The following is an 18,309-nucleotide window of genomic DNA, read 5'->3' as shown; positions in this document are numbered from 1 at the left end:
TTTAACCGCAGAGGACTCGCAATATTGATGCCGTTCATCCCGTGTGTGTCCGTAGATTTGAGAAAAAAAGACAAATTCGAAACAAGCAGAATGGGGGAAGGGGAGTAAAGAGTGCAATACTGGTCACGTGGTCAATTAGTTGTCATTCGTCGTGGGCCAAGATGGCTGCAAACGCTCGCGGTTTAGTTCCGTATTGGCGTGAATTTGACCTTCCACGCTTACAGGTAAGCTGCCTCCATCGTTCCTCTCATGCGGTATCACCCACAAGTAGACGCGGGTTCCAAATTGTAGCATTGGCAAAGTTGGGGTCTCCTTCCGCTCAAAGGAGAGAAATGCTTTCTCCGGAGCAAGCATCTCCGTTTCTCTATTGATAGGTTATCAGTGGTGATCGATGCAAGCGTTGCATGCAGAGCGTTCGCCATGCATGGCTGTTGTTTGCACGCGTTTCTGCTGCCTAACTCATTGCACGGGATACCTCGGGACCGAAGCATGTGCGGTTCCTGGCTGTGAGGTGCGCCAGATTTGAAAGTCGCGCAGCCACCGTCTCGTTTCCGTACCGATGAGAGTCGCCGTAGTCGCCCAGCAGATGTCGGTCTAAGTAAATAAATCCTTCTGGGACAGAAAAGCAAGAGCAAGATAAATGAGGGCACGCGACTGTCGTCTGTGGGGGAACGCTCGTCTCTGTGGGATCAGTTATAATTATCAGCGGATGATGCCCCGAAGAAATACTGCCCTAACTTCATTGTTAGCAGACGTGCTTTATAATAACTCTTACTGTCGTTGCAGTCTTCTGTTTTGTTCTATTGCGTGGAATACAAGCACTTAGTGTAGCATAAGGAAGTGCTGCAATTGACGCTTGTGGATTGTAATGGTGACAGCTGTCACATATTGGGCAAGTTTTTACGTCCATCCAAATGATATGCTGGACTGGACGTGCTACGAGAGTGCCGCGTATATCTGACGGCGAAGTGACGGCGCTATGTTAACGAACCTCCAGTTCCATGCTGTCTCATCAGTGATTGTTTCACAAATGTCCACAGTACAGCTCGATGACAATGACAATTTTCTTCGTAACATTTTGTGTAGTTTTTCGAAATCGCCTTTCTTGGCAACCGTACGGGCCGGTACGCCTGTAAAGGCTACTTCGCTGCAAGTGCACCCTCTCTGAGGGAAAGCCCACTTTACACGAATCATTTTTTTTTCTTTCTTTTAGGCTGACAATACAGGGTAGGTAGGTTGTAAATGTTGGTTTCCTGTAGTAACAAAGCTTAGAACTTGGGACAATTCACGGAATCAACTGGATATTGTAGAAATTTCGGAGAGCTGTTGTTCCTTCCTGAAACGTTGTCTTCAAGACGAAATCTTTTGTGAACCCGGTCTCTCCGGGTTGATTTTGCTTCCTCCGAGGGATTTGGTTGTTGATTGGAATATTTACTCCGTTATTTACGCGTACTACTTGCAAAGGGCGGGGTGCACTTTATACGGGGTCACTTCGCCGTCAGATATACGCGGCACTCTCGTGGCACGTCCAGTACAGCATATCATTTGGGTGGACGTACATCCTCATCAAACATCCTGTATACCATTCATGATTCACGGAATGTTCAAGATTACACTGAAAGACCCAATCCAGGGCCGATAACGATGACATTGCATTAGAAAGGTGACTAGGCAGTACAGATGAGGTAGTAGTTGTTCTGCTTGCCGTCTGCTGGGAACAATGTCAGGTGGAGTAGAAATTAGGATTGCTAGTCCTTTGAAAGGAGGTCAGGAAAGCTCGTCTGCTACGTCATGGCAGTCGCCCAATAGGGAAGCGCCTTCTTATATTTGGCGCCACCTTCTGACGTCACAATACGCGAAGAGGGGAGACTAATTTTCTCGAGAAATATTTTGCGCGACATCGCGGGAAAAATATTTAATGTGCCTTCTATGCTCCTTTAAATGTATTTATCGGAGCGCGATTACATATAATTACTATAATGTGTAAATTTTTAAGGCGATTGATTTTTACTTGAGTGTATTGGAACCAGCTCCATTGTTGAAGGAGAAACCTTTCGTGGGAGATGCCAGAGATTCAAGGATCATTTCAAGATGAACGTTTCTTGGTAATAACTTCTTTTGTGTGTTCCACTCATTGCAGTAACCAATTTTCGACTCGCTGTAACAAAAATGCTCTTGCTCCGGTTTTGAGGAAGAAATCATCATTCGTCCTGCGAACTATAGGAAAATTATACCGCGTGAGGCAGCATGTAAACGATACCAGTGTGCGACAGAAACCTGGTGTAAGTACAGCTTGGGAAAAAAGTTTACGGAACACCGGGGTGTCGCATTTCTCCAATGGAGCGACAACCTAGCAGCAAAAAGGAGTGGACATACATACTGAGAGATGAATAGAATAGCCTGCCACCCGTTTCCTATTCGATCGCTTCGTGACAGCTAGCAGGGTAGCGCTCCGATGAAGAAATACGCAGGTACCGTGTTCCGTAAACTTTTGTCCCAAGCTGTACAACACCGTGACATTACAAAAGACGAAGACCTCGAGACTGAAGGAAGAGAGAGACGTCTCTTCTCTCAATCTCGAGGAAATGTTGTCTTATCGGAATCTACAGGAGGCCTTCTTTGCATCCCACATTACATACGGTGGCGATTTCTTCTTCTTCTTTTTTTTTTTTTTTTGGGGGGGGGGGGGGGCGACAGTTGGCGGCCTTTATCTTTCCCGGGCTATTCTCCGTAGCCAGGCGAAAACTGGAACCATAAGACACGGAAAACTTTCAAAGTCCGCTATTGGCATTCGCCATCACGTGCGGACGATATCGTGAATGTATAGAAAGCTATTGATATTGTTTCCTTCAAAAACCCGTCGCGGAATATGGCTGGCTCTTCCTTATTTATGCGGCCGCTCATATTCCGCGCCTTTTATTATTTGCGCTCATCCGCAGAGAGCGGAATAACCTGTATTGGTGCACGTGCGTACGCATACCCGGCCAATGGACGGACGTGTTCCAGAGATAGATGGCGATAAATAAGACTTTTTATTATTCTCCCGGCAAAATCAAACAATTTTACAGCTTCCCAGATCCGTGCGCTAGAAGGCATATTCGTTTAGGCGAAATATATTTTGGTTGCGCGCATTTGTTGTCGCAGAATAGAATAGAATCCGAGCTGCTTTACCTTCCCGTCGCAGATTTTTATTTACATTTGTTTATTTTTCTATCGCTCTAATTGGTGGTTATTGCGTCCAAGATATTAGTTGAGTCTCCGATGTACGAACCTTTGCGTCCCCCCGTCCAAGATTTTTGCCAATATCCTCCTCCCTTAGGAAGAAAACATTCTAACAAGCTCGCACACTCGCAGTAATGATATAAAAGCAAAGAAGCGAGCGGAATAACCCGGCGCATTTGGTTTCGACGCAGTGCCAGAAATGTTGAGGCTCGTGAAAAACGAAAGAGAGAGAGACTCCCTTCCTTGTACGGAAAGAACTGAGACGGTGCATGTTATTGAGCCACTCATGCAAGATGGACTCCGAGCACGTCCGATTATGAAGAACGCGGCATCGAAGGCGCTTCATTGTGATTACAGCATAACTTACTCCGGCTTCAATTTACGATCGGATGCTGCATATTCCCATTCGTTGAGGCCTTTTTTTACAGGCTACGTTATTCTCAATATCGCACGCACACCCTCTGGAGAGTTTGCCGAGGTGCTTCTTATTTATTACCTTTCATACGTGTTTTGCTCAACATTGCAGGGTAGGATCGCGAAAGGAGTTTCTACAAAGAAGACTAAACGATTTATAATAGCTTTGCCTCGCGTCCACGAGAGCTGGAAGAGCTAATCTTGCGTGCAAATGATTTTCTTACTTAGTTCTAATGAGAAGCTGCTTCTTGTCCGGACTGTGCGAGCGGTATATAGGAGCTTCGAAGCTCGTATAGTATGACTTTGAAAGCATCATTTTTTCTCTAAGTTGGTATGTTCCGCCTGTTGCGTGAAAGGCAACAGCCAAGAGGTGTCAGTTCACGTGTTTTCAACCACCATCGACACCCTCGGCGACGATGGTTCCATTGATTGTGAAGTATCTCCGGCAATTTGCGATAATATGTCTCGACTAGTTAACGCCCATCGTCCGAGGGTAGTTAAGTTGTCCAACTTTCTTTCTCGTTTTTTTTACGTGACGACATTTGAAAAAAAGTGTTCTTAAATGTACTGTCTGCGTCTCGCAGGGATTACACGATGGACCTCATCGAGATGGCTAAGCACCGAAAGCACCAAGTAAGTGTTACTCGAATGTTCTTTGAGACATTCTATCGAACCGAAAGTTTCACCAGTTGGGATTTATTTCCATTTATGTCGGTTCAAAGCGGTTCTGCGTAAGGAATACATATGTGCCACGGAACTCTAATTACTGGACGGAAGTGGTCACCTCTGTTTTTCTTTCTTTTACTCTTTATGTGTAGTTTTGCCGTGTATTCACACGAGCGACATTTTCCCAGAAGCGGACAATGCGAAAAACGTCATAGCTTTCTGCTGTCACGTGCGAGCGCTCAGCGTCATGTCTTCACGCATACACTGCTAACCATGGAGAATATCCTGCGCCACAGCCACAAGATATTTCGTAGCAGACGACAGGAAAAGACACTGACGGCGTCGTCTGCTAAGTGTCGTCTGCTAAATGCGCAATACGCCACACCCGGTAATCCGCACCGTATAAATGCTCACACAACACGGGACGGAACTTGGTCTCCGTAAGCAGTGTTTTCGCTTTTTCTTCGGCTAGAATATTCCGTGAGTATGTCGCTCGTGTGAATACACCGTTAGGGATGCAAATAGTATGAAGCAACACATGTAACACACTTGAGTCAGACGAGCGTTCGTGGTCGAACACACTCGAGTGAAGTGTTGCTGCAGCTCCCACTATAGAACCGCCTCTGGAGGATTACATTCTCGTTGGTCACTTAAACTCCGCGATAATATCGATCCATATGTATGAGTGACTTTTGCCTTCTGTTGAAACGCAGAGGAACGTTTCCTATCAACGAGCTTTATTGACCATCTTCTTTCCCAATACGTTACCGGTCTCGTAAGACACGGATAAAAACAGCCGTCTTTTGCGCACTTTTAATTATGCGGGAGGTGGCCAATCCTCACGATCAACACAGTGTACCGCAGGGGACAGTTTGCCGGCAGCGGGTTTTGTGGACATGTTTTGGAACACCGATCGTCATTTGCGTTGACCCACACAGTCCCGTGCATGTGACAAACTATCATTCCCACTGATTACTCCTCGAAAACAAAACGGCACCACAGGCTCCTTCTTCTTTTCTCTAATTTCTTTTTTTTTTCTCCGTTCTGCAAAAGCCTGGCGTCCGTAAACTGGAAAGAAAGTCATCCCCGAAGAGAGTTGTCCGCGAAACCTAGCAATAAAAGGAACAATAGCCGAAAGACTGTTCTCTCTCCCCGATCGTAATTAATAGTCGCCGATTCGCTATACATGACTACTAACGACTTTACTTTTTTTTTATTACGCAAAAAGAAAATAAAAGAGCCGTTTTGAAAGGGTAATAACGAGTCCCCCTTTTTAGTGGGCGCAAGAAATCGGGAAGTTGTTCCCATTGGAAAGGCGTTCTCTGGAAGGCCGCAAAAGTTCGAACGTTCACATCGCCTGATGGATGCGTTCGAGAAGTCTCTACAAAAAAAGGACACGAGGGTCTTGGCTTAGCTTTAATGCGATTTCTTTGTATCTTTTTGTCAAACTAACTGGCGACAGAGATGGTCGCTATTGTTTTTCACTCTCCGATGATTCCCTTTCTGTCTCGGGTGGAAGCGCATCGGGACGATTGTTTTTTTATCGCGGATAAGGTTAACAATAATCAAATGGGGTGAAAGAATAAAATTAATAAAGGACAAAAAAAGAGACGTTGGACGTACTGAAGTGAATGCCGTTGGTTGGAGCGAGTCCAGATTTGGCAGTAGATGTTGTTGGTTGAAGATAATGATGATTGCTCCTCTCTTCTCCGTTTGAAGAAGGAAAATTGTGTGACCCCAGAATCATTGAAAGTTTGTCCTCGCTTTGGAAGTGGTCTAAAAGAACGTCCTTCGCTCTTTCGATAGGAAAGAAAAGCGGACCCGATGCTCTTTAGAGTACCGAGTCGAAATCTCCGAGCTACGTAACTTCCAGGACATTCTGCGCCCAGTATTATATCCGTGAATCACATATTACGATCGCTAGAACACCGCGGTGTGCGCTCAGTGTAGGTGCGGTCCTGGTGACGAGAGTTAAGCTGAGGTTGGTAGCGTGGGCAATGAAGAAGAATGTGCTCTAGATCTTCTAGAGCACCGAATTGACAGCATCTGGGAGAGGCAACTTGTCTCAAGCGATAACGCCACTGAGCTGTAAAAGCCACATCGACTCGCCTCCGATGAATTAATGTAGCATCTTGACGAGAGGTGTTTCGTGGCATGCGGACTGAGGCGAACGTGGGATCAACTCCTCTCAGCATAGATGGGGGAGCCAGCGCCAGCCATGTGGTGTGACAACGTATTTGCTGCGCGCTACAAGGATTTTGTCGCGCATTTATCGAAGCTTCTCGAGAAATCTCGTGTCTCGTGAACACTAGATTGCCATTTTATCAACTCCGTTCAATGCAGCCCGTGCAATGAAGTCATGCTCGGTGAAGGATACTACTCATGGGCCAGTATACAGGAGTGTATTATGGTGCATTATTAGTACGTATTAGTCGGATAAAATGAATGCTTTTAAGTGGAGAAGCAGCAACAGCGATAAGGAAAATAGTACACAGATAGGGGATACCGATAACGGGGAGGAGAGTATCATATTTGCTTCCGTTTTTAGATACTGCGCCCAAGTTTTTAATTACGAATTATGGATGGTTTAGTTGGTCGTCTACGGGGTTGCCGAGCAACGACGGTTGGACAATCTATCGCCTTCTGATAGGTGATGGTTGAAATCCTCCTCGAATGCAATCTCTTTTTTTATCTTTCAGTGATAATATGATATTAATGATGAATAATGAGCAGGGATGTGCAGTAGGTAACTACTTAATCTACTGTATGATAGCTAAAAAGTAGTTAGAAACTACTTCCAAATATGGTAGTTATAACTACTAGTTAAACGTATGTTTTGTACTTAACTGCAGTAGTTAGGTTACAGCGGGCTGGCATTTTTTAACAACTTTCGAGGGAGAGTCAGGTCAGTATCCAACGTGTTGCAACAGGACCGTTGGCTATCGTAGCATTGCTCGAGTAAAGACTGATTCACATTACCGAATTTCCGGCTGCGTAAAGCGTTTTGCAGGTACCTTCGTACCATCCGAAAGCAGTTGCAATGATTCGCTGTGAGCGGATGTAACACGTTGGCGCAACCGTAAACGCAGCAGTGTAGACTGGTTAGACGCGGAATAGAGACATGAGCAGAAAGTACGTCTTTTGTGTTAATCAGGGTACATAACATTCAAAAAGCCCCCTCCGTCGTCGGATTGGAGGTCATGACTTTATCATTGCATCTGTACTGTATGGAGGGGCGCGTGCTGTGCTATGAGTGTGGGAGTTCTCGTTCCCCACGCGCTATTTCTACGCCTAAGCGATCATAGATATAGCGACGCACACAAAATATCGGGGTAGTCAAAAATGTAGTTAAACAACTACATCGTAGTATAGTTGCAAAGTCGTTTTAACTAGTGCAGCTGCGATGTAGTTACACTAATAGTTAAACTACAATTTGACACCGTTAGTAGTCATAGTTAAACTACTAAAAGTAGTTAAAGCGGTCAGATGTGCTGTTACAGTACGACAAACAGGTGCTTAAGCACATGATGGGAAGCGGCAGGAGTGTTACCAACCGAAGCAGCAAACAAAGCAGAACTGAAACTATAAGCACGAGAAAGGGCATTTAAATTGTGGAGGTCTGCGCGGGTGCTATTATATCCGCGCGACATTCTCGTTTGCGGATGAATATATGATGTTTTGAAATCTGCTCGGATAAAATGCGAATAAAACCGCGTGCCTCTGCGGATGTATCCTCAAATAGTGTCTCTGAGAACCGCTGCTGACGTCTTCTAGGGGGAGCCATAATTGAGAGCGCGTAGTGTATCGAAAATGATGTCCAAGTATTCCATCGCTATGCTTTTAACTGCTATAATTGACTGCTCTGCCATCAGTATGCAGCTGTGCGTGACAACCTTCCTGAGAAAGTTTCACGCTAAAAAGCAAAAACGTTCCTAACATAAAATTTTATTTTCCTCGCGTGATAATAATAATTGGGGGGTTTACGTCGCGAGACAACTGAGATGATGAGCGCCACCACAGCGGTCGATTGCTTTTGCCCACCTGAGAGTTCTTTAACGTGCGATGAAGGCTCATAACACGGTACCCCGTATTTAACGTCCCTCGCGGAAGACGGCGTGTCTAAGCAACTTGCACTCTACCACCAAGTTGCTGGCGTCCTCGGCCGCGTTCGAACCCGCTACCGACTGAGCCACCGAGGCCGGTATTTTCCTCATGTGCATTTGAAGATAAACCCGGATGACCGAGGAACACGAGCTTGTAGCGATATCACTTTTACAGGCAGATATAAGCTGCGTTTACATGACGGCGACAAAAGCGGATCGTATCGACTTATCGCAACAACCCCTCTCCGCCACGTCCACTGGTCAGGATAGGTGCGATAACTCGATACGATGCGCTTCTGTGGCATTCATGTAATCGCGGCTATACTGATGCGTAATAATAAACTGGACACGGAGAGACCCAATATAGGAATGACAGTTTAGTCTCCAACAGACACAGAGTGTCGGTTAATTTCGTTACTGGACAAAGTAGGCGGTAAACAGGCACTGTATATACACAAAAGACAACCAGCAGTGATTCCCGTTTCATGTGCGCTCTGACATACGGAGATGAGAGGAGATCGATTGATCGATCGTAGGACTCTATATGCATGCCTAGCTCTCATGCAGTCTACTAGATGTAGGACGAAAAGTGACGTAGGAGACAAGGTTTAGCTCCGAGAGCCACTTTGGGGACCAGTCATGGGTAAATTACAAAAAAGTAACGAAATTACAGTTATAGTTAGACTGCAAACGTGTTTGCAGTAGCCAGTTCTGACTGCGTCGGGACGAACATCTTCATATTTTTCTTTCTTTTCCAATTCCAATTCTAATTAGACTGCAAAAACTGTAACTAAGTCACACGTTAAACTCAGTTGCTTTACAGTTAAAAGCCGAATAAACGTAACCCTAAAATATCTTGCGGAAAATCCAGCGAAGGAAATGGGAAGTGCCTCAGGACGAGAGACGCTGATATTTCCACCAGAGGCTGCTCAAGAGAAGAATAACAGCCTCTGTTACAAATATCGACGTCTCTTCCTTTAACACTTCAGGAAGATATTTTAGCATTTATTTGAGCATAATTATACCGTTGTATGAACCGAATATCCCATTGGCCCTAACAGCACGGTGGGAGTTGATCTAAGGCCATCCTGCCTGCGTATGAGACGTGCAATTCCTGAATGGGGAAAAACGGCACGATCTTTCAAGCTTCTACACTATACTGACGCGTCGAAAATATTGCATTACCTGAGTAACTTGGTTACAGTTACTTTATCCAAAAGTTGGAACTACTTAGTTGCTACCCGAGACTTGACTATAAGAAGACTAGTAGAAGTAGACTAGTTTACCCGCGTCTTCTGGGGACCACCTTGATAAGGCCACCTCTGGCACGGAAATTGTAAACTCGGAAGTCACATATGGCTGTCCTCACTTTTCACTGTATTCATTCTTTGTTTCTTGCGAAATTTTCAAACTAACGTCCTTTCCTTTTTCCTTTTGGTGACTCGACTCGCGCGAGGCTCCAGAGCCAACATGTTTCCTACAATACGAGAAGCCGCCTTCTGCCTTGTCCGATAATAGTAATAATAATAATAATTCGTAATAATGAAGAGAATAATTGGACATCGCCAGTCAACTACCAGAGAAGGCCGAAGTCTGATTGAAAAATCTTTGGCGAACCTTGTCCCAGCCATTTGTACCCTGCCAACACGTTGTTGACGTCATTACACGCGTACCCCGAACCTCGAAATCAGTCCAAACCACACGACCAATAGGATCTCTAGTCAACGCGTTTTATTCCAGTTAATTCGATACGCCGTACCATATACGCGAAGGCTTTTTCAGGTTTTCGGTGCTTTTCCCGGCTTTGTAATGGAAGGCCTCGTGCAACCCTCCTCTTCATTGGGCTTCATCAATTCCACGCAGGGTCGACAACGAATTCGCTGCCTGGAGACATCGAAAAGTACTCGCGTTAATTATTGCGACCCTCCCCCCTTTTGCTGCTCCCATCGCCAGAGATCGAACACACGGGATCTCTGGGAATAACCACAATATCGCTGGACCGCGACCTCTTTTAATGACGCCAAAACTTTCCTCATTCTATCAGCCGGCTGTAATGGCCTTAATGGAACCTCACGTTTCGGTCAGTACGCCTTTTCTTTTTCTTTTTTTTCGGGACGACCACGCCCACTTTTAAGTCCCCTCTGTATACATGCTATAGTAGAAAATGTTGTATTGAGATGGGCATTAAGTGAAAGGGAAGGTGAGTGATTATATAGTTTGGGAAATTTAGGGAGGCCCCTCTTCCAGGTCAGGGGCTCTGCGAGGGAAGTTGGTGTTAGAGGGTTAAAGTACCGGTCAACGTGCCATCCCTAGCACATTTCCCACATTTGGTTCTGCAATAGTGTCGGTAGGTTTTTTCTTTTTTAATGCTAATTCCGGAGGAGTGTTACGTTGGACTCGCTGGCCGACCTGAAAACTTTCTACCGTTGTATTCGGGCTGGAAAGAAATCCCTGGCCTTCGGCAACAGCTTTTTCGTGGACGGATTTGTATTCCTTGGTGGATTACTGACTGAGTTCATCTATATGACGTGGTCGATGTGCCTGCTTTTCGAGTAAAACAGTGCTTCCCAAACTCTGGGTCGGAAAACTCTTCGGAAACTCGGAAAAAGGACTTGTCCTTAGACCATCCTGAAGCGAGGCGACAGAAGGAGAACAACACAGACAACGACGTTGTTGTCCTTCTGTCGCCTCGCTTCAGGATATGTACCAACCGACCCCATAGATCCTGTGCCTTAGACCATGCTCTGCCCACTGTTCTGCGTCACAAAAAAGCTCGTGGCAGCGGACTTCGAGTGCTAGCAAATAAGCTCACTTTAGTGAATAGGAACATTCGTTCCTTTTCTCTTTTTGCCGTGCTTTCTAGCTCGGCTGAACCGCTCACTATTTTGACTGTCTCATTAAATTTCAGCGTCAGTGTTTTTGTATTACTGTTCCTGCACTGAAATTGAAAAGCATGTAGCATCGCGAAAAGACTGGAGAGTCGCGAGGCGATATCTTATATTTTTTATGGGTCTCAGGGTAGTATGTGGTAAAGGGGGGTGTGAGTCACGATGATGATGGATAGAGTTTGGGAAGCCCTGGAGTGGCTTACCTTCTGACAAGTTAAAAATCTAATGAAAGGATGGCTAAGAAGCAAGCGAGCTGGTGATACTGATGCATAATGATAAACCCGAGACTATAAGGAACACCAAAAGCTCTTTTTCGTGTTCCAACTTCCGAGTCTCGGATTTGGAATTATGCATTAAAAATGCAATCGTCGTTGACCCCTCGATCTACGCACGATTGAAAATTCCTTCTGGACTCGTCACTCGTAATAAGAAGACGCGCGTGTCGCTTTTAGCGATTTTCTATTGTGAAAGACCTACGTCCAAAAGAAGTAATCCCCTCGACGTCATTTCGACCTCCCTGTGTCACGTGGCTCAAGGAGTGTACAATCCATTTGGATAGCTATTTTGTAGCCGATGATACTTGTAACGCTATACTATCTCTCGCAATTTGCATTACCGTTGTCTCCCGTTTACGCATTATGTTGTCCTTCTCATGTCAAACCCTGTGAAATGTGTGGCCAAAAAACTAGTTTGGTGGCCACCCCGTGGAAAGAAGAGCTAACTTGAAATGGTCAACTCTAATCGCAAAAGAGCGTAATCGATCCTGCATTGACTGGCGGAGTTCCTACAGGTGTACGACTCGCTGTGTTTACAGACAAGTGATGTCTTCCTGCCATCGGCATTGGAGACATTTTAGGCGAGTCACCATGGTAACAACGCCGCGGAAAGCGAGAGACCGCAGGGGTCACGTGACCGACATGCATGGATTATCGATGATCGCTCCCCCGTCTCGATCGGAAATCGATATCGGGGCTTCGATTACCGGTCACCGCTTCGCTTCGATGTCTTCAGATGACGTCCCTCCATCGACGGCTGCGCCGCGCCGTGGATGCGAAATGTACTTTGCGGTAGGTGGCCACATGACTTTGTCCTCGCTCATCTTTCAGATTGAACGTGAGGAGAAATAACGAATAATCGCTACATTATGAGTCCATCTGTTGAGCTCTCCGTGGTGTAAGTCCTATTTGTCGATAGACAAGCTGAGACAATGCAGAGTTCATTTTTTCTAATCCTTTTTATGTGAGCTCTTAAAACAGAAATGATCACTCCTGATTTGTGGAAAGCATTTTTTGTAACAATTATCGTAAGTGTCATAAAAAGGCCTCCAGTTTTTAAACAATCGGGGGAGAGACATTCGGGATGGTAGTTGGCTATGGTTGGCGTGCTGCGAGGTCAAGTTGTGTTTTAAGAGCAGTGCCGTAGAGGGAAAAGGGTGAGAGATCTGCGTGACGGCAACTTTTAACAGTGAGGGTTCAGGCCATGTGCACGAGATAAACTGTCTGGTGTTTCTGACGAAAATAAAATAAAAAAGCGACAACTACAAATTGGGGGCAATACCAGAGTATAACATCTTTCGGACACAGTATTGAGAATCATACGTGAATGATGATAACTGAACGAATTCGTGTGTACAAAAAGAAGTGGCCTGCAAAGCGAGACTTGGACTGTTACACAAAAAGGTGAACTGCTGGGACGGCCGGTGGACGCCTTCATAGCGCACACCCACCCGTGCTTCGCTCACCGACAGTCGATTGCTTTTCCCCTTGTTCCGTCAAAATGGAGGAAACATAGGGTACCGTACTTGCATCCTTCATGCAGGTGACAGCTTTGCTCGCATATTGAAGGAAATACCTCCTCGAGCTGAGAAATGCTTTATTCTTTGAATGTAAAGAGATTCGAATGACAATGCGGGTGTCAGATGCCTCCCTACGTAACACACAGGTGTCGCATCGAGCGCACGTGCATTTACAAACACTATTGTGGCCCTCCGAGGTTATTTTTCGACTAGTTTTTATTCATGGTGGCGGGTTAATGACTAGATGGTCGTGGGAATACTTTACAGGACTGTACCGCATTTTTCTTTTTTTTTTCTTTTTTTTTTTTTTGCTGCGCAGAGAGGAGCTACCCCAATGCGCGAGCTGCAGGGAGCAACTCTCTGTGCGGCACTTACTAATCACATGTCCGAACTATGAAACCCATCGACAGCACCACTTGAGAAAATTTTATATACATTTTTTTTTTACCTTTCCACCCTGCCCTTTTGCTGGGTGATGAGGCTATCTTTCCTTTTAACAGAGTCGTCCACTTTTTAAAATATATAAAGCTTATGAAACTAATTTTAGAGTCATGTTTTGCAGTTTCGTTCCATTTCTAACTAAACATTATCTTTCTTTTGAACTATAGTCATATCATCACCACTGCTTTGGCGCATTCCGGCCTTTGTTGTGGATGCGCCGATAAGACACAAATCATCATCACATTTACTACGGGTGCGTAATACCTCGGAAGTGACGGTATCACCAAGATGCACGAAGCTTTTTCGATACGGGTGTCCCCTTCTGGATTCCTCCGTCGGCCCAACACAGGTGGTCGTGCACACAATGTCGTCTTTTCGCATTCACCCTCAGCCTGGACTTGAATAAGAGGAGAACGCCCTCGAATGGAGTTGAAAAGAAATGCCTATTCAACAGATAAACCAGTGTTTGCATTCTTTTTATAGGACTCATGCGAAAGAAAAATTATTGAACGGGAGATGAAATGAAGGACAAGTGCTTGACAGGACATTGTTGGTCATTCAAGACATGCGAGGAATCCATTATCAAGTTTCTTTAGCTTAGTGTGTTTTCAAGATGAAAAGTCGGGAGGTCTGATTTTGAGAACTATGCAATCAACTCGCTCAATGAAGGCCCGGCAGTATGAAATGGGATTGCCTGTACAACGTTTCGTTCGACACCACCAGATGTATTCATATGCGCCGTCAGACGTTTGTTTGTTGAAGGTAACGTATCTGGGACAGACTCCACTGATGGTGTTGTTTGGAGCGCTGTCCTATACTGCCACGTCCCCATGGAATCCGAACGTCGATGGCAGTCGATAGGTATTAATTATGCAGGTGCGCTCTCAATGACCGGCCACGCATTCAACCCCTGGTCCAATGCTTATCGATTATCTCTCTGCGGAAACCTTTAATAGCGACCCGAGTACAATTGCCCAAAAGAATGGTCGCCGTGAACGCAGTAATTTACCGAAAGCTTTTCTTCTTTCTTTTTTGTGACACCCACGCTATATCCACTTACCGATTTTGACTCGACCTGGAAAAGTAACTCGCTAGTCAAAATATAAGACCATAGTTGCAACCCTATAGTTACTACCAATGGGTCCTCAATGGCGTATCCATCGGCTCCATATTGACAAGGTGGCGGATTTAAGCGGGTTTTACTTCCTGGAATGCAAAATATGATATATTTTTCTCGTCATTGCGGCCCTGCATGGCACGAAACGCGCATCTTGGCGTTCTTTCGCCGGGTACTGGTAAGTCGTATCAATCGATAGTTGAATCGATAATGGATAATCGATTTGACGTATAGAGGAGGAAATAAAAGATGGAAGCACTCTATTAGTTCTCGCTGCTGATCGATTACTCGAATCTATTTTTATCTTTTAATCTACGCTGCCCGTAAACAGAAGCAGTTGTCGCGGCGTCACCTGACGGAGAGGAGAGGAAACGAGCAACGATATGTTCTAACCCATCTTCATAATGCCAAATCGCATTAAACGAAAACCTCGGAGGTCTAATACCAATTGGAGGCACCGATAGATTGTCCTGTTGGAAACGATAGTACCGCGGGTTTGAAGAGTGTGGCAGTTTACGAGCACGCAGCCGTTGCAGTGATGAAATCAGTTAAACGTTACACTAGCTGCAGCGGATAGTGTAACGATGTCGGGAACGGGCGACACAACCACCCCAAAACAGCTAAGCTCAGACTTTTACTCGTGCTGCCCAAACCGAAGCCTTGGTACCAGTAAGGTGAGAGCGCTGCCTGGAAAGGTAGTATAAATAGGACGTGACGTAAAATTCATCCAATGTCTTTTCTCAGTTGTATATGTAGCTTTCCGAGGAAGCAGTAAAATGAGTAAGTACTGTCCTCCGTCGATAAGTCACGTCTCTCTCGTCCAAAGGCTTTTACCGCAACTCGAAGAAAGACACTTCCCTCCAGGCCCGCGTTAAGTGGAGCGTGTCTGTGCGACGTGTGTATTCCTCAAAAGCGGTTGGTCGCCTCGACGGCTCCTTCGTTTCGTGAGGAGTTTTCAAAATGACCATAGAGATTTCCCCTTGAACGCGTGTCATTAATTTTTTATTTTTTTCTCTGTGAAAAAGGAAAAAGGAAGCAAAAATGGCCGTTTTGTGCGACATTGACAAACAAGGTCTAATCTGGTTGTCTCGCTGCGTAAAAGTACTTATTATCCTTTATCCTGAACGATAGAGTGACAATCTTGCACAAAATGTTTCGTGCGCAATATGCGGGGTGTTGTTTTTATCTGTTACAGATTGTTTTCTATATATAAAAAAAAAATATGCGAGCAGCGTAGATGTTGATTTTGCAGGTGATACGGCCAGGCAGGCGTCCGAAGATTGTATGTAACTACTAGACGACTAAGTAATTAAAATTCATTAAATTAGGGGCTTTCTGGCAAAAGTGAGACAGCTGAATGCGAGACAATCCTCGTTGAAAGCCATTCTATTTCCTTTTTCAGTCCTCCAACGGGTGATGGGGCGGGAATCATAATTTATTTGGGAGGAAAAGAGTCAGGAAACGTGAGGCTCGCTAAATAGAGACTCAAGTAGACTTGTACAAGTAGAGGCTTCCTAAGGAGCACTGAGGTGATCACCAAAATATTTTTTGTTTTTCGCCGCGACGTATTCTGCAACGAATAAAATGAGCTCCTGCTAAACAACGATGAACGCAGGTGATCTACAGAGCGCGCGCAAGGCATCTATTGCCGCGCACCTTTCAAAAATAATCTCCTCGTGTAAAAGAGCGCATCGCAGAACGAGAGGACGTCGTGACGTATCGTACTCCCCTGCACGTGACCAGTGACGTACAGCGGCACAGCTCAAGCACGTATAAGCGGCGCTTGAACTGCGAAGGAAAAACGACCACGTCACGAGAGCATCGTGTTGGCCGTCCGCGGCTGCTTTCTCAGACTGTTTTTTGTAAATTCCATTCCGCAGCTATAACACACCGCAGAGCGAAAATATTTTGTATGGCGACTCCTGGTGGACAGCTTGACAGACGGGGCAGGGTTTCGAGCCACGTTAAACGTCCCCTCATTGGTCCTTTAATAAAAACAAAAAAACAAAAAAACGGCAGGTATGATTATAAGTTATATCAAATCAACGACAGCGACAGATTTGTTTATTTGATCTCGTCTGTCGCTACGCGCATGGTTGAAATATTTTAAAAACATATATGAAAATGTGAGACTCGGCACGGTATCTATGCTGCTCCCTTATAGTTTTTTTATAAAATAAAAAAAAAACACCCTGTATATTAAGAAAGAACGTCGGCCCAACTGTTGTACTCTAAAAAGTTGGATCCGAAGTGAAACATTTACAACACGGGCCACCCCGTACTTCTTCACTCGATGTAGAGCGACTGTTCGGCTGTCATTATTTCAATGTCTCCTCCCAGTCACGATAGATATGACCCCGGAGACTAAAAGTCCCGTGAGAGAGAGAGAACGAAAAGGGATAAAAGTTAAACGAGGAGAAAAAAGTAAATAATCAAATTGAGTAAATCGTTCCAGCCTTTGGGCGGCTGTCTATAGTTCGGGTCGAATTTTCATTTTCTCCAAACTCCATTAAGTCGCGTACGTCGATTACTGCCCCTCTTTTTCTGTCACTATTACTATTACGACTTCCCCTTATTTTAGCCCGCAAAAGGATCGATTTTATTTAACGTGGCGCAATTAATTGATCGTAGATTATAAATCGATTCCTATCGCATTAATCGACGCTGCCGTGCCTCGCAGATATTCTTTTACCGTCTTCCCCCCCCCCCCCCTTTTTTTTTTTTTTTTTTTTTTCATTGTCAACGAGTACACACTGGCAGCAAAAAAAAAAAAAAAAAAATGGAAATAAGGCAGTCGCAGAAATAGCCAGATAGCAGTTGTGCTTCGTCCGCGCTATACCCATTCCACCACGGCGGCAGACTTCTAAGAAGGCATCACACGTGACACCTCCAACACAAAAAGGATGGAGGGTTCCATCGTACCAGACTGGGTTTTCTGATCGAAATGATTCTACATATGTACGCTTAGTCCGTTGTTAGCCCATTCTGTCGTTATACTCTCGAAATATGTCATAATGAAGATAGAAACCGTCAGGAGAAGGGACACATGAGTCTTTCATTTGAGCAAATCGTTGCAGAGACCTCATGAGGATACTGGCCGGTGTTCTATTGCATGCCTGCCGATATGGGGATCGTGCCTACTTGCCTTGCCGCCTTTACAGAACCCTGAAACGCGAGAAATATGCCTTCGTGAAAGTTGCCAGGAATACTACGGCAAATGCTCGGAGTGTGACTTGACTCGACAACAGCGTCAACCAATCAAAATACGTTCTTGTCTCGTATCATCAGGGCATCAACTGTCTACTCTGGATCCGCAGCCTAGAATTATCTTCCGAGGGAAGAGGGAGCTGCAAGCGAACAGCGTTCAGAATCCGGTTACCCAAAAATGGCAGGAACACAAGACGCAGAGAACAAAAAGCCGAAATGGCACAGCCATCTATGCGAGAGCGATAATTATGAGCGACCAGAAAACATGAGGCTTTTAAATGGCATCGTTAGCATCTATATATGCGCAACCATATCGACACGTCATTAACTGGCAAGCCAACGGGCGCTGCTAATTACCGAACATTTCGCTCGGAGGATGCTTGTTTACTGCACGGCGATAAAGAAAGAAAATGTCATTAGATACCCGATACGTGGAACGAATAGATTTCGCTCCAT

General features: G+C 45.2%; 1 protein-coding gene across 3 annotated transcripts in view; it reads left to right on the top strand.

Moving 5' to 3' along the window:
- The first annotated feature begins 166 nt into the window (after positions 1–166).
- LOC135370018 (homeobox protein cut-like) overlaps positions 167–18,309 on the top strand; it is a 340,306-nt gene continuing 322,163 nt past the window's right edge. For all 3 annotated transcript variants that reach the window (XM_064603684.1, XM_064603685.1, XM_064603683.1), the window contains exons 1-2: positions 167–224; positions 4,221–4,269. In XM_064603684.1, the coding sequence (XP_064459754.1) occupies positions 4,231–4,269 (39 nt within the window). In that variant the 5' untranslated portion in view covers positions 167–224; positions 4,221–4,230. The remainder of the gene's footprint in view (positions 225–4,220; positions 4,270–18,309) is intronic.

Source organism: Ornithodoros turicata, chromosome 10 (assembly GCF_037126465.1).
Source record: "Ornithodoros turicata isolate Travis chromosome 10, ASM3712646v1, whole genome shotgun sequence".
Lineage (NCBI taxonomy): Eukaryota > Metazoa > Arthropoda > Arachnida > Ixodida > Argasidae > Ornithodoros > Ornithodoros turicata.
Note: the sequence above shows the minus strand (reverse complement) of the source record. Positions and strands in the feature narration are given on the sequence as shown.